The following is a 17,523-nucleotide window of genomic DNA, read 5'->3' as shown; positions in this document are numbered from 1 at the left end:
CAGGTGGCAAAACTGTGTTTCAGTAACCCTGCAAGATGATTGAAATCATTCTCTATGCATTGGTGCTGTTCAAAATGAGCAAAAATGCATAACTACCATTTTTATCTGGTTGGCATATTCCAAACAACATACATTTGTACCCAAAGAGTTATAAACAATGTCCAGTGGCATATCATATTTTCCCTTTTGAAGTTTTTAGAAAATGTTGGCTAATGACATGAAACTATATTGATAGCATTAATAAATATCAGGAAATATTGTAGTTGGTTGTAAAAAGATTTATAAGACAATATAAACTTGTATTTGGGATGGATGCAATCTACTTGAAGTAAGTGTAAGGGAGTAATTCTGTGTATATGGGTAGCTTGTTCAGTGACTTGTAAAATTAAAAACTCTGTATAACAAGCCTGTATGACAGCTGTGGATTAATGCACTCTTTATAAGTCTTCAGGCTGTGCACAGTGCACTCTGGGTAAACCTACACTTAGCTCCCTGGAGATCATTGATATCTCTGCTGCAGAGCAGAAACATCTGATAACTACTTAGCTTAGACTAACTATTCATTTTGCTGTTACACTATCAAGGGCCTATGGAGTGGTGTTAATATGCTGTTGTGATGCCAAAGCACTGTGGAGTGGCAAAGAAAAGGGCTTTTGTAACGAGAAAGATGGCACACTTCAGTGAGTGCAGGCTGTACTCCTGGGATGAAGAGGGTGCACTGGCTTCCTCATACAGGTGTTTATTATCGTGTTGAAACAGACCATCACTTCTGTCTATCTCGGCACCAACAGTCACACTGATTAGGGTGGGTAGACAAAGAGGAGACGATTACAGAGAACATGAATTGCTTTTTGAAAGTAGATTACAAATAAAAGGTATAAAATGGACCTCTGTTTCCATCTGTATTATGGTTTCAAAATGTGCTTCAGCTGTTTTAACATAAATCCTTGTCCATCAAGTTAATACACTGTTTCTTCTAAATTACAGAAGGCAAGAGAAGCAATAAAGATTTAGGGGGAAAAGATGTGTGAAGCTTTTTTCTTTTATTTAGTCTGAGCTCGTTGAGCTCATTAATATGTAAAGAATTTAAAATAAATGCCTGTTTATGATGTAAATAATTTGTGTATTAATAAGGTATGGAATGTGTGGAATGTGAATAGAAATGTGGTGCATATGAAGTAAGAATGTGTTACATATATCAGACATATGTACATTACATTTTTTGTATTATAGTAAAGTGTTACCTGTATTTCATATAGTTTGTGGTCACTGGTTGTACTGTTTGGTTTTTGATTGAAACTTTCGTTTTCTGTGTTTTGATCCATTATTTAATTATACTTGTACATGGTTTTACCTCCCCGGTCTGGGTTTAAATTAGCTAGTAGTATTAACAATTGAGCCCCAGTGGAAAATATCTCAACTAAATGAGTTTGATGGGTAAATAAATACTGTTCAGGAAGTCATATTGCTTTTTACTACTAACCTGTCAACACATGCTTATGTATTTGTTCATGTATTTATCTGCTGTTTGTTTGTTTCTTTTAAAGAAAATCCAGTCTGAGTTGAGCAGCCATGAAAGCAGCCTGGACGAAATGAAAAAGAGAAAGCTTGCAAAGGAAACTTCTGAGCGAGTCATTTCACAGATTGACGTAACACAGGTACGGTAGCAATGGACACAAAACAAGAACATGCTGAATACTGGTTAAAGGTCTCATAATGACCACGCTCATAAACTTAAACACGTCCACAGAGGCCCCTTGCTTTTCGTGCCACAGCTCTAAAAGTTTACTTCCCCCATTGAGCGTTAAATGCCTTGTGTCCTATGCTTCACATTAGTGAAAACTATATGGGGATGGGTGAGATCATATACAATTCTGTAAGTCTAGTACATTATGGCAGTATAAAGCAGCAATAAATGAAAAAGACCAAACTCAACAGCAATAAGAGCGGTAAAGGACCTATGATAGTAAGAGGTACGGAAATGTAATTCAAACATTATTTTATTACACCTTTTAAGACGTTTCTTTCATTACCAGAAATGGTTTAAGAATATAGGCCATACAGTAAGTATACAATTAGTAATACTGAAGGAAACAGATACAGTTCTTCAACATAGGTTTTTACTAGTTGTCTTTTTCAATGTCTTTAATGTAAGTACTGTATACATAAAGTGACAAGAAGGTGAGACTATTCTGACTTTAAACCAGCTAGTTACTAACTTATAACATTTTTTGCTAGCACGAGTGCTGTCCTTTTGCCTTCATTAATTTCCACCTTGTGCAGTAAACTTGTGTTTGTGTGTATCAGTGTCACCAAATGCTGCTACAGTGAGTAAGAGCAGCAGTCATTTTAAAGGAATGGTATTAAGGGAGATAAAGAAGCTGTTCACTCCTCTTCGTCATATTTTATGTGCTTGTTTAAATGGAGGGCGGTTCACAATCCAGCCCATTCGACAAACATTGAATCTATAATGGATGCATTAAATAGAAAAAAAAGTTCGATACAGTTTACATTAAGAGGGATGAAAACCAGCTAAAGCTGCAGAACTGCTTAGAACAAAATCATCAAATACTTCTATGAAATACTCATTAAGAAGACAACTGTTTATTTGTTTGTCAATAGGAGGAATGAACACAATCCCAGGCACCGTTAATAAATAACCCATGCTTAATAGCTCTTAAAAGAGAGGTGTCTACAGTATTTGAAAGGTTTATTCATTATCATTGACAGGGGTGACTGCGTCCACAATATTGTCCCAGGTTTTATTTATCTGGCAATTCCTTTCTTGACAGTTGCCAATGGGAATAATTAACAAACTCGAGCATGTGAGCTACTAAGATATTTTAGTGCATAACACCATAGAATGATTCAGTATGATGGGTAACACTTTAAAATAAGTGCCTGTAATTCCAATGTATCTAACACATGATTTCCTACTGATTTCAAATACAATTCCTTTTGAATTCAAAAGTCACAAGCATACAACAGACTTTTCATGACTTCATAACATGTCCCTTAGTACACATGAAATAATCATGAACACACACTTACTGTCTTATGAATAAGCCCCCACTATTCCTCAACCCATATTTGATATTAATTTGCATTAATATCTAGATACAACTCTTTGTATTTGTAATACTGGTCTGCCTTCTGAGGAATCTAAACCGTTACTAGCCCTTCTTGTAAGCCACCTTTTTTTCTTCTTAATTCAATAATACCAAGGAAATGACATTCAATTAACCCACTGTCTATTAGGTATTTTTTGGCTTTATTTTTATTGACCGATGTAATGATTGATATGCAGTGCTGAGAGGCTCTGATTATTCAAGAAATCTTCATAATTCAAAACAATGTGATGTCAGAATGATGATTTCAGTTTTTTCTTTCTTTCCTTTAGAAGGCAGGAGAACTACTAAACATCTTTAATACAAAATGTAATTTTATTTAAAGACTGTGCTTATTAAGAGCTTTATTGTTCACATTGCAAATCTTAATTTGAGTTTAGATATTGAGTTTAACATATTAGTATAATCGGGTAATAGACACCATTGTCACAAACACAGAGCTGGTGAAACACTTTGGCACCGTACACCCTGAATGACTTACTGAAATTTGTTTTGTTAGGTTCATGTTTCCAAGTACAAAAGTCCGAAAGAAAGTTTAAGTTGAGATATGTAAACTAGCTGTATCTTCTATACAGCGCTGATGAAGACATAGACAGTCGCGACTGAAAGACATGTAGCAATGACTTTCTGTATAACATCCTGATTTTTTAGGACTGTCAAATTCACTTCGAAGTGAAGCATATTTTCGTAAGGCATTCCTTTGCTTTTAAATGACTAGACAAATCTATTATCAGTCAGAATAACGGGATTGCCCTAGTAATCCTGCTGCATTTATGTTAAATACAATTACATAAATCAATGTTAGTTGTTTTCTTTTTTGTGAGTGTAACTTGATATATATATATATATATATATATATATATAATATATATATATATATATATATATATATATATATATATATCTATATATATATCTATCTGTAACACACACACACACACACACACACACACACACACACACATACACATCATTTTCTTTCCTGAAACCAGAAATGGTTTAAGAATATAGGCCATACAGTAAGTATACAATTAGTAATACTGAAGGAAACAGATACAGTTCTTCAACATAGGTTTTTACTAGTTGGCTTTTTCAATGTCTTTAATGTAAGTACTGTATACATAAAGTGACAAGGAGGGAAGAATATTCTGACTTTAAACCAGCCAGTGACTAACTTACAACATTTTTGTTGCTAGACCATTTTGAAGTATACAATTCAAAGCGTTCTGTTTTTGCCTTTGAAAATGATTCTGTTAAAAAAAAAACATGCATTAGCTCATACTTGATGTTTTGAACACAATTTTGAGATTTGTTGTTTTGCAGAAAAAGCTACAGGAAGTCTCCATGAAGTTGCGCTTGTTCCAGAAGCCAGTGAACTTTGAGCAACGCCTGTTGGATTGTAAGAGGACTCTGGATGATGTGAAGACCCAGTTGCCATTGTTGGAGATGAAAAGTGTGGAGCAGGATGTTCTGCAGTCACAGCTGGATCAATGCATGGTACGAAAGGAATCATTAGCAAAAGATGCAGCCCACAGTTAAAATAATTAAAAGAAACTACCGTAAAATTGAATAAATAAATCTCACCTGGAATTGGTGTTTCAAGATCAAATGCATTCTTAACAACTTTAGCAACATTTAACTGAAACATGCTGCTCTTAAAACCTTTCCTACACCATTACAAAACACCAGTATATAAACTGCATTCACAGTTTCTAAGTCAGCTTATTTTATGGTACCAGTAAAGAATTACGATAGGGTGCACTTAGGAATATTAGTTAATATATATAGGTTTTCTGGATGCTTGAAACTAAGTTATTTATCCTTGTCTTTCAGTATTTAGAAACTACCCACATACTGTAGATCTGTAGAATATCAATCTCTCTCTTTCTTTGTTCTTCTGCTTTGGGAATGCGAAATTAATATTTAAGTTTTATTCTGATGTTTCAATGAGCAGAAGCTGTATTCATTCCAGCTTTTCAAGTTTAAGTTTGTGTGTATTTGAAGCAATTTGTTTGTAATGAGAAAGTATTTCCTAATTGGTAAGGGAATATGCATGAAAAAACAATCTGGCAGAGGTATAATACACTGGCTGTAAACTGTCCAGGTTTTTAGTTGCAACTAGGTCCTACAATAAATACATATGTTTATATTTCAGAATAATTAGCATAGTCTCTTTGGAAATCAGTATTTCCATGCATGTGCTTAATGAATTTAATTAAAATAATGCCATTGTTAGAACCTGGTTAGAACTCAAAGCTGGCCTTGGTAATCGTTACCTTAAAACGTGGTGTTTATAATTGGTTTTAAAATATATGATAAATATGTCAAATTAAAATGTATATTTATTCTGAGGAACCAGTTATTAAAAGCAGTGAGGCAAATTACTGTAAAACAATTTTGCTTTCACGTTGTTTGCATGCAATAAATCCTTAAGTGGCAGGTCATTTTGACAAACTAATGAAAACCAAACACCTAAAATGAAATTAACTACGTTCACAAAAATAATTAGTAACCCAGGTCACACTTATTTGGACATAGTTTGAAACATGTGCAAAGACGCATTTACTGAGAGGAATAAAACAAGTCAGAAACAAACAAACTGGCATATTTTAAGAACATATCATTTTCTTTGCATACTGTGACTTGAGCTTCTCACCTTCCTAGTACCGGTACTTAAGAATATTGTTTGGTAAGTTTACACAGTCTTCTATATTCTATATTCTATTTTTTTTTTTTTTTTTTTTTACTAGAAATTGTACAAAAATTTGAGTGAGGTGAAGTTGGAAGTTGAGACAGTCATAAAGACTGGACGCCAGATTGTTCAGAAGCAGCAGACTGAAAACCCCAAAGAGCTGGATGAGAGACTCACAGCTTTGAAAGTGCAGTACAATGAAATGGGTGCCCAGGTAAGTGAATTTTCAATCATGACCATTATTATGATGACAATGACGTTGATGCTGATGATTGTTAGTAGTAGTAGTAGTAGTAGTAGTATCCTATTCATTTTGCTACAGGAGTATACAGCATGCTGTGAATTCATCAGCTTTCAGTTTGCACTTCCTTCCACACTGTCCTCAGTCTAATGTATATCAAGTGCTGAATTGTCAGATCTTAATTTATTCTGATCTATTTCTGTCTCTCGCACTGATTGAGCAGCCATTGTTAATATCCTGGGATCCATGGTTTAGACAACAAAATGCACATCGTTTTTGCACTTTGCACACTTCTCGCTGGAAGCAGTTCTCTGACACTGCACAGTAATTTGTCTTGGGACCTGTTGTCCTGCAAATTATATGAGAAAAAAGGGAGATAACTAATGGGGACAGCAGAACAGCCACAGCTAATCTGTACTGTAAGTGAAGAGAGACATTGAAGTGACCCTTGATTATGCTTTCCAATGAAGAATTCTAGTCCCAGAGCTGCATTAAGGCACGCTTGACTCCACAAATTGCATTATGGAGATGCCTGGATTTAATAAACGCTGGCACTGGAATCGAATGGTGCTGGACTTATGCTTACGGATTACAAATTCGCAGACAACAGAAGAATAAACATGTCTTTATTTTTACTTACAAAATGTGTAATTTATTTATTTATAATAATGCTGTTGATGTCTTCTATATAGAAAGGACAGTGGTATAGTACTACACATGTTGCCTCTTAAAAAAAAGTACATAATTAAAATGCCCACATAAAAAAAATCCTCTGGTATTCTTGAAGACTCTTTAACAGGTGTTTCTCTGAATCCAAAATCACCATTGTAAAGCATACTGGCATAGATTGGTTGAAGGTGGTATGTGCATCTTTTCAGGAGTGGTTCTGTGATGTCAGTTGGTGGTTCAAGGGATTGAACAGTTTACAACAGATGGCTGCTTTTTTAAAATAAATAAAATAAAATACACATTTTTACTTGCTAGTATCTGATACTACATCCTTCATTTTAGATGGCTTATACTTCCACTGGAACAGAAAAAAAGGCTCACAATTCAAAATCTTCTTCATAAAACATTGTATACAAATGTTTACAATTTCAAAAGTCTCCAATGAAATTTCCAGCATGATAATGCTTTACAAATGTTACATCCAAATACAACTACTGTACTATAGCCCATATTGTTTTCTTTGCTGAGAAATCATCAACTGTAATTGTTGGCTGCACAATATGCTAGTCAAATACAATACAGTACCATTAAATAAGTTGGACAGCCTAGCCATGCTGAGTTATAAATGCTTCAATGCTAATAATTTAACACACTATTCATCTGTGGACGTTGTGAAAAGAACTTGGAATCGTAGCTCTCAATGATCACATTATGTTGTCCTTGTCTCAGTATCTTGAAACACAAGTCTGCTGCAGGTGGCAGTATTGCTTGACTATTAGCTATTTGTAGATACCTGAAAAAGTAAAATCCTACAGTCTGTTTTGTGAAATATGTTGAGAAATTGCGTTTTTGGTTAGCAAAATTGCACATTTTAAATTATGCCACTAGGCAATGTTTTTGTTTTTACGAATGCTAAGGTGTGTGAATAATTTAGTTATTTATTTTTCTAGCGCTATTTGCAGATGTTTCTCTCTGTTAGTAGTAAACCTATTGTTCCTAGAAGTTGCTTTGAAAAAAAAAATACAGTAATAATGCTTTGTAGTGCCACATTAAGGTTTTTTTTTTGTTTGTTTGTTTTTACAAATTCCAAAAGGTTTGATTGTATGAGCTGAATTGTGTAAAACACCAGGCCTATGAGTATAACTTTTTTAAAAAGCTGTCAATAGGCAAATAAAGAAACACAGAACAATCGTACACACCCTGAAGTATGTTATACATCAGTCCATGTTCTAGCCATATATAGTGTAGACTGAAAGCCAATATATAGATGGTTGGAGTATGTCAAGAGAAAAAGCACAGTTTGGTGTAAAACTGAAAATTATTGTGGGGCACGCCAGCTTTAAGCAGGGAACCTTTAAATTATAGGATCAGCTGCTGTAAAACAGTAGTAGCACTAAAATAATAGAGAATATTTCCCAGCTCATTGTAGGACTATTGTAACTTACCACAAGCACACCTTACAACATGCTGGTAAGCACTGTTCATGTTTCATGTGCAGGTGACGGAAGGGAAGCAAGACCTGGAGAAGTGTTTGAAATTGTCCCGGAAGCTGAGGAAAGAGGTGAATGCTCTGACCGAATGGCTGGCGGCGACGGATACAGAGCTGACAAAGCGGTCTGCAGTGGAGGGGGTGCCCACTAATTTGGACGCTGAGGTTGCATGGGGAAAGGTACGAGTGGCTTTTTAAATGTGATAGGCTAGCAGGTAGTTAAAGAAACACATCTTGTCAGACTTATTTTATAAGAAAAAGTTCTGCCTGCAGTGCATTATAAACCAACAGTGTGTTCTTAAATGAATACAAACTTCAAATTGACATACAAAATGTAATCAGTGTTAAGGAGAAGCCGTCTTTCATCTCATCCGTACCTCGGGAGTGCTCATTGAATGTCTTTGTAGGAGACTGGGCTTTTTTTTTTTTTTTTTTTTTTTTTTTTAAATCAATGAAAAGTTCAATAAACAGAAATGCTTTGAACTAGTCAACTGAATATGAGTACAAAAACAAATACACCACCAACAGCAGCAAAAACATGTTCCATGGAGCTTCAAATGAATGAAGCAAGCCCCCATACTGATTTACTGAATGATGTAAAGAATTACATTTAAATTAAATATTGCCTTTATTTTGTATTGAAAAGGTCTTCCTGTTTATCAGCCTGCTGTGAGATGTTTTCTTGTAGTACCACAGCGAGATGTATTTGTGACTGCGAGGCTAATTGTTGCTTTTCGACTTTTAAATCAAGCCTTCGTGGTGAAACCCCATTGCAGGTCAACATTTTCTCCTACTCTATCCTACACAGTCTGTAATGCGCCTCAATCTCTCTGCAGCTCTGATTCATTCTGTGATCTTGTTCTGCGTTGTGTTGGAAATGTCAGATTTTTTTAAGAGCCTGAAGTGAGAATTCACTGTGCTTCAAATTCACTTGGAGTGTAGCCTGCCAGTCACCAGCCCTGCTTTCAGTCAGTAATTTAAGAGCTTTTTGGCTGCACACACCACTGAGATGAGATTTATTGCTTTGAAAATGACAATGCACACCAGAGGCGACACTGATGCAATGTCAAAAGTCACTGTTTATTTATTTATTTTTACTATTTTTCCATTATATATTTTATGTAGACTTTATGTTTAAATTGTATTTTTACACTTAATTTTTAGATTCTGTATTTCTTGGTAGAGCATGTGCTTGAATGGAGATTTACAAAAAAAAAAAACATACCAGTATTTACAAAAAAATAAAATTCCATATATATATATATAAACTTACTGCCACAACATTTTATCAATTGGAGTCTCCATTCCCTAGATCATTACATATTGTACTTTCCAGTACCCTTGTTAGACTATGGTACTGGAACAAAGTTAATGTGTTTTATATTAGCTTACACTTATGCCCCTTTCACACTGGCATGCTCTACCCGGGTCAGGCGGGTCAGGTATGCGATTTCACACTGCTTTTGACAAGTACACAACGCGCGTATCAATGCCCCGGAAGCAGCATGTTACGGATGCTTCCGTCCAAGCTGCTCTAGATTGTACCGTTGGCCCAGATGTTGATTAGAGCAGTCTGGCTCATGGTTTGTCTCAATCAACAAAAATGTAGCTGAACAGAATAAACTGAAATGTTTCTTGTGGAAGTGAAACCTTCATGCAGGCGTCGCATGTTATTTTCGTTTTGCTATTAACTTTAATGATTATGCAGTGCTTTGTAATCATCAAAATAATACCTTCCTAATATAGCGGTTGAACTATAAAGGTTTATATAAAGCAAGCATATAATGTATCCTTTATGATAAAAAAAAAAAACAACACTTTTTCCTTTTTTAAAATGTTTTCCTAATGCATTTTAATTAAATGCCCTTGTAAATGTGTTCCATCTCAATTAATTGTACTTTCTGAGTGTTAAATGGCTGCTTCAGTTAAATGGTTTTATTTCCTAATGTGCCACATATCACAGTGCCTATCCTCTAAGCCTTAAGCTGCATCAAAAGACATATGAACTATCTGTTGTCAGACTGACTCAGTTATTCCATTTTGGTGATTTCCAGTTGTTCATCTTTTTTTTTTTTTTCAATGCTTGTCTTCCTGCTGTTCTTTGTCAAAATGCACAGAATTGGAAGATGCTTCGAGATGAACATCAGTCCACATCACCCTACACCTGAGAATTTGTGTGTGTGTGTGTGTGTATGTTTGTGTTTACAGTATGCAGTCACATATGGTGATTTCTAGATAATACAAATTAACCTTTTGTAGCTGTTCAAACAAAACCATATTCATATTTCTGCTTGCTTTGGTGGTCTATGATCATTTTCCAGTATACATAATTTCCATATTGTACTTTTGTTCTGAAAATCATAGCCTCAAAGGACAGATTTTGGGGCAGGTTACTGTTTTGGTAAAGATTGAAATATCCTCCATTTACTTGGTAGCTAAGGCTTATAACTCCATAAGCTGACAACTAAGTAATTGTGAGTTAGACTAGAGTACTTGAATATGTGAGAACTCCAAATAAAATCATTATTTGAGTACTTTAATAAAAAAAAAAACATGTCCTCAGAATAATGATTCAATACATTTCTTAGCAGCAATTCAATTATTTGTAAAGCGATTGGCAGAATGTGCTGGTAATAATCTGGAAACACACCTTTTTTTTGGGAGGGTGAGGGTGGGGGGGTGGCATTAAGTATAGGTCCACAAAAATCGTATGTTGAGAGAAATTCACACCGTTACAACTAAGCAGTTCATCACAGACCCAGTCCCCGCCCATAGATGAACAACCACAGATTCAGATTAGAGGAAATCTAATCTCGCAAAAGCAGTCTTGCATGATTCGCACAGGACTAAAAACCAGGTTACCTCAGAGTTGGTTGAAAACAGAGGACGTCTAGTAACCTCCCAGATGAAAAGTCGGTAAATTCAAAATGAAATGCAATGTTGTGGCCACAGAAGGCGCTTTTGTCCCTGATTTGAAAGCTGTGAGCCAGGTGTAAATAACTCATTTCATTGTACCTTCTTTTCCAAAGGCTAGAATAACCATTTTGTCCCTTGAGTGATATGTATTTGCATACATATCTTCAAATGCACCGTTCAAAGCATACATTTTTAAGAGCCGCCAGTTATGTTTTGTATTATCGCCCGACCCCCAGTTTGGTTATGCCTAATCATAACTGTAGTTTACTGAACTGTAGAATCTCAGGACAGATCTACCAATTTTAATATTATATTGTGGTTTATTGTAAAGGCTGGTATTGCTTTACAGCGAATACCATGGCAATGCTCAGGATGCCAGGTTTTACATTTTACAGGTCCCGATGTCCTATAACAAAATTGGACCACATCTGAGAAACTTATCTGTGAAATGGACTGTTCGCACAGGTCTAAATTTCACCAATGTCGGTAAAAATTCAGAATCCATCTATTTGTGTGGTGATTTTTAGTCCTGTACGAAAAGTCTAAATGCTATTTGTAAACTTAGAAAGCCACAATACACTGTAAAATTGAAACAAAGAAAACTCGTTTTTCAATTTTAAAGAACATTGAAAAGAGTGCAGTTTTAATCATTTTCAATTGGGCATGATTAAAAAAAATATATATATAAAAGTTTTTAAAACAGATGGATTTGTAAATCCTGCCTTTGTTGTGTGCTATGCAAGGTAATGAAAATTATATTAAAAGTAAATTTACGCACAGCAGGTTTCCCAGATGAAGACAGCCTTAATATAAACACTAGCACTTTAGTTGAAGTTGTTCATATAGTCACACAGCCACTGGAGAAAATAGTGCACCACGAAATTTAGCTCTTGTTTTGGCTGACAAATAATTTAATAAAGAGAGTCACACTTTACCCTCTGCTATCTGCCTCCTATCCTAGCATTATATTTATCTTTTACAGTACCGGTATATGTATCTTGTACTGAAGATAGCCAGCTTTGTTCTACTATTTAAGAAGTCTGAATTACTATTATATGCTGTTTACCACTATATGTATACAGGAATGTCAGGAAAAGGCAGATAGATCAATACAAAAAGTATCATTATGGCCTCTGTTAGAAAATGTCAATGTGTGTAGCAGAGACTGCAACTAACAGTTATTTCGTTGGCATTTTACACCTGCTATCTTCTTGCTTGTCATGTTAATGGATCTGTTTCATTTCGGCTTAATGTAGGTGTGGCAGAGCAAAGCTCTGCTCTTTAGCAGGGATGGGGTTAACTTCTGCCTGGGTTTATTATGTTCAGGTGGCTGGGGTTGATTAGTTGATTAGGTTGATTAATCAATCAGCGCCCAGCCACCTGATATAAAAGGAGGCCTCTGCTTCTCATTTGGGGGGAGGGAGCTGAGGAAGCAGGTTGGTGTTTGTTTTAATTTTCTAAATCCAGTGAAGGCATTGCCCAGCCTGGAAACATTTTTGTGAGTTTTGTTTTTGCTTTATTTGTGTTTGAGTATCTGTTATTTTGCCCTTGTGCACTTTATTTTTGTTTTATTTATAATAAAATAGTTATTTTTTTTTGAACTGCAGTCTGTCTCTGGGCCTCTATCCACTCGCCAGCCTGCACAGTAGGTCACCAGCATAAATGTATTTGTTTTCAAGAAAAAAAAAGAATTTGGAAAATAGTTTTCGTGTTCTATATTTTTACCCTAAATCTCAATTTGAGCTGCAAATGCATGTTAATTGAACATTAAACAGCCTGTACTTTCTTTAATTGGTTGTTAAAGAAAGTTGACCGGTTGTGTCAATTGCGACAAAATTATGTGAAGCTTGTAAAGTTTATTTCAGTCTTAATATACTGATTTTGCCTCTGATATTGACAAGCCACATGCAGTTGTTTTGTGATGTTTGTGATTCACACAGCTAAAACAAGATTAATGTTATTTTCTTCTTTCATGTGAACACTAAAAACAAGGACAATCTCAACCAAGTTGGTGTGTGCATTCTCAACTAGCTGTTTATACATTGCAAGGCTTTTCTAGTCCTCCACCCGGAGACGCGACAAGACACTAATGATGAATAGTCCGTCCTTCTATATATATATATATATATATATATATATATATATATATATATATATATATATATATATATATATATATATATATATATATATAGAGCATGTCATGTTAAAAGACTTTAGGACATTAGATTATTAAACTTGAGCTGTATTAAATTTGAACAGAATTCAAAGTTCAACTGATTCAACACCAACTGTTAAGATCATGCTGCATAGAATTTGCAGTTTTGTATCTGTGCTGCACAGCATAAGCAGGTATTTAGCTTCACAATATGAGAACTGAGCCAGTTGTATCACTAGACAGTTATTATAGTTTCCTGAAATACTCTATAAAGGGAAGGTGATTTGTCAAATTATCTGATAACTGGATGGGTTCTGCCTTTTCTGCTTGGAAGTTCACACATTTCTATTTTGAAATAAATGTGTCTGGCAGCACTTGAATGCCTAACATGTAATATGTAGGTTACCATCCTTAACATTCTGGCTTTTACTTAATAAAAAGAGGGGCTACCTCCAAATAATTTTTTGTTCTTTTTAATACATAATTTTACCATGGTTAGAGTGGTCAATTAATGAAACTTAAGTTTCACTTACCATTCTGAAACGCTGCATTCCTGCAAATCTTGTTTTTACCTTTTATTTTGTGTTCATATTAAAGCAATTGCGTGTGTTGCTGGGGTAACTTTAAGTCTTGTTTCCATAGAGACTAATGGACAGACTGCCTAGTATATTTCTAGGGACCCAACTTAAACCTCTAGTACATGAAATTAATATATATATATCATGTACTTTTCTCCAATTTAAATAACATTTTCAAAATTGTTGTTGTTTTTTTTTCTTTTTTTTTTTTTTAGTAAACAGTTTCACAAGAGTTGTCAACAAAAACATGTTTTAGTTTGAATTTAGAAGGTCAAAACTATCCAGCTGGGTCCATTTCCCATTAGATAAGTAGAGTAATTTCTGGTATATACTATGCTAAAGCGGCCTATGGAGTTGAAAACAGTTATCATGTAAATGAATTATGTAAGCTGTGGGCACACATATTTGTATGCTATTTTAAGACCATTAAGCAAAGCTGGCATACTGTAAGATAATTACGTGGTTATTGTTTTACATTTGTTCTAAATAAATAAATACATAAATGCAAAGTTCAATATAACCATTCTACTGCATGCAGATCCATTTAAAATGCTTGCTGTAGGTATTTGCATTTCTGTAGTTTTATCTGGTTTTGAGCAAACAGTCATTTTCTAATAATCGTTTATAAATATGCAGTATTCTCTGCACTTGCTGAATGCTTATGAGCAGAATTTCCAATTTAATTCTGTTAACATTTGTGAAGGGTTCTGATAAAACATAGCTTATTCTATAACTGGAGATAATGATCTAGTTGTTTAAAAGAGGGATAAGCAGGGATAATCAGGGATAATCAGTTATAAAGGGGAAAAACCAACTGCAAAAAGCTACGTAAATATGCTACGTAAAAGCTACATAATGTAAATTTACAAACTGACTTGATCAAAGGGTAAAAAAATGAGCTCTTTGCAAAATGTTGTTAAATGTTTCTTTGTCCTTGAAAACGATGTCTCCTTGCTGCAGACAAGCCTCCCACATCACCTTGCCTTTTATATGGCCTACTGTCTGACTGCGGCAAATAAACGCCTGCTTTTCAGAGCTCTTAAAATAATCACACAAATACGAGGCCCACAATTACCGATAGCTTTAATAAAGTAGATGGAATATTTAATAGACCTCATTTGCAAAATCCCCTCCAAATTTTACAGTTTCATTCCGAAACACCCCAGAATTACATATGTATATACAGACTTACATATGCATCAAGGTGTAAAGCGCACAGAGACATTGCCCCCACAGTTCACGTATTAATTGCGTGTTTATGCCATTGCGAGTGTTTTATAAATCTCATCCAAGAATTCAGAACCTTCAGCGCCCGTTTTACAGTCGTAATACATACACAATCCTTTCATAAATCTGGGCCTCAGCGTCTTAAAATGCAGTATCTATCTCTTGTTAGCACGAGTAATATAACGGATTCCCCCCCTTTCTTGTGCTATAGAAAAGTTGCTGCTGCTTCCTGGCACCCAGACCCTTCCTGTGTTGTAGTTCAAGCTCACAGCAATAGTCCAGCTGCACTCTGATCATGTTAGACCTACAACAAAAGCACCATGATGCAGCACTTTGCCTATATTTGAGTTGGAAATATTTGCATATCTTATATTAATGTAACAGTTAATTAAATACAGATCTAAGGTCACAATAACAGGAAAGCCATGTTCCATATGTAACATCAGTATGTATCTTGTGATGTTAGTTGTGCTCTAAACTATTTTTGCCATCCCATCTAGGCTGTACAGAAAGAGACTGAGAAGCACCATCAGCAGCTGAAGAATATCTCTGATCTGGCTGAAGCTGTGAAGGCTATACTTCATGGCAAGGAGAACCTCGTAGAAGACAAAGTCAGCCTCCTGAACTGTAATTGGATAGCAGTGACCTCAAGGGCTGAGGAGTGGCTAAACGTGTTGTTGGTAAGGACAGCTTTACAGCTTGCGCGTTTAGAAACCTTGTAGTTGTATTCAAGTTTGTGCCATTGAACAGAACTGTACATCAATGTACTGTACATTTCAAGAGAATTTAATTTTGCAATGGAACAGGCAGAGCTTTTTAAACAGCAAGACACCAAAGGGAATGACTGAAGCATTCACGTTCATGTCACTATAACTTTTTTTCGTTAACTGATTCTGATACCTGTGGCATTTTAAGTGCAACTATTGGGGTTTTGTGGGGTAGTTACCCCACAGTGTGAAATATAGGAAGTGCTTGGGATTCATTGTAGTGACTAGTATGCTTGTGGTAAACCTTTATTACTGAAGCAGCAAAGACAATAATAATAATAATAATAATAATAATACAAAATATATGTGTGCCTACACATTTATGTTTATGTACAGTACAACCAGATTGAAAGGCTTTCTTTTTTATTTGCTGGGAAAGAACAATAGAACTTGGTATGGCAGTTGGTAACATTTTCACTTGTAGTAAAAGGCAGTCCTGTGAACCCATCTGCATTCCTTCATATGCTTTTACTTACACAGGATTATCAGAAGCAGATGGGAATTTTTGATCAGAACATTGCCCAAATCACCGCCTGGATGTACCGCGCTGAGATACTCTTGGACGAGTCAGAAAAGCAGGACGATAGAGAGGAAGTGTTAAAGGTAAATATCTCTCGCTCGCTGTCAATTATAAAAAACAAAACAAAAACATCCTTATCGATTTTATAAAACAGTTGAAGTTGATGCTGCTTACTGGACCAACACTGAATTATAAAATGTGTCTAAAAAAAGGGGGGTCTTCTTGAAAACCTTGTTTATTCATTTTGACTATGATTATCCAATAAAATATATACATATCAGCAGTGTTCTTCTTTTTCACTTCTGGACCAATATAGCTAATAAGAGTGAAGTGTAATTCGTTCAAGCTTACCCACAGTATATTTGCATTATTAGGCAGCTTTTAAATTGATGGGAGTTTTTGAGATTCTATAATTAATGCAGTGTATGTCATATAAAAATACATGTTTATACTCAAACAGCCACTTTGAAAAACATATTTGTGTAGATTAAACATGCCTTCTAAATGTTGAACGCCTGTGTTCTACGGCCAGTAGGAGTACACAACTAACCCTAAGCGCTGTCTCACATTGATTGGTTCCAGTGTTTGAAGGCTGAGTTGAGCGATATTGGTACGAAGGTGGAGGTAGTGCGTGACCAGGCGCAGGACCTCATTAAGAACCGTGGCGATCACTGCAGAGAAGTCATAGAGCCCACGCTGACAGAGCTTAATCAGCGGTTCGAGGCTTTATCACACAGGATAAAGACTGGGAAGGTAGGAGCTACTGCTTGTCATGCAGATCAAGTGGGAAGTGTTGCTCACCTCCGGCTTCTTGAATGTGAGGATGTTCTATTCATCACAATTCTTACAATTACACATGAAAGCTCTTCATTCTGACCATGGATTCATGACTATACATGCTGGTTACTTGCTTGAGGGTTTTCCAGTGAACCCTTTGCATGGGACAAGCTGCAGCCTACAGCTGTTGACAATGCCTTAGAGTAAAATCAAGGTTTCAAGCCAGAAATATATTTTGTGATTTAACAATTTGACTGCCTTAATGTTGTTTGATAAAAAGGCTTGATTACTGTCTAAACCCCTAAATGAGTATGGCATATAAATTACATTTTTGCACTTTCACTTTACTAGCTTCATTACT

The 17,523-nt window shown here is 35.4% G+C and overlaps 1 protein-coding gene across 1 annotated transcript in view; it reads left to right on the top strand.

Annotated features, from left to right (window-relative positions):
• The window catches only part of LOC121327512 (dystrophin-like), a 319,147-nt gene that overhangs the window by 258,341 nt on the left and 43,283 nt on the right, over positions 1-17,523 (top strand). Inside the window, exons 31-37 of the mRNA XM_041271582.1 lie at positions 1,548-1,658; positions 4,452-4,625; positions 5,879-6,034; positions 8,229-8,399; positions 15,599-15,778; positions 16,346-16,468; positions 16,968-17,138. Of these exons, the coding sequence (XP_041127516.1) occupies positions 1,548-1,658; positions 4,452-4,625; positions 5,879-6,034; positions 8,229-8,399; positions 15,599-15,778; positions 16,346-16,468; positions 16,968-17,138 (1,086 nt within the window). The remainder of the gene's footprint in view (positions 1-1,547; positions 1,659-4,451; positions 4,626-5,878; positions 6,035-8,228; positions 8,400-15,598; positions 15,779-16,345; positions 16,469-16,967; positions 17,139-17,523) is intronic.

Source organism: Polyodon spathula, chromosome 15 (assembly GCF_017654505.1).
Source record: "Polyodon spathula isolate WHYD16114869_AA chromosome 15, ASM1765450v1, whole genome shotgun sequence".
Taxonomy (NCBI): Eukaryota; Metazoa; Chordata; class Actinopteri; order Acipenseriformes; family Polyodontidae; genus Polyodon; species Polyodon spathula.
Note: the sequence above shows the minus strand (reverse complement) of the source record. Positions and strands in the feature narration are given on the sequence as shown.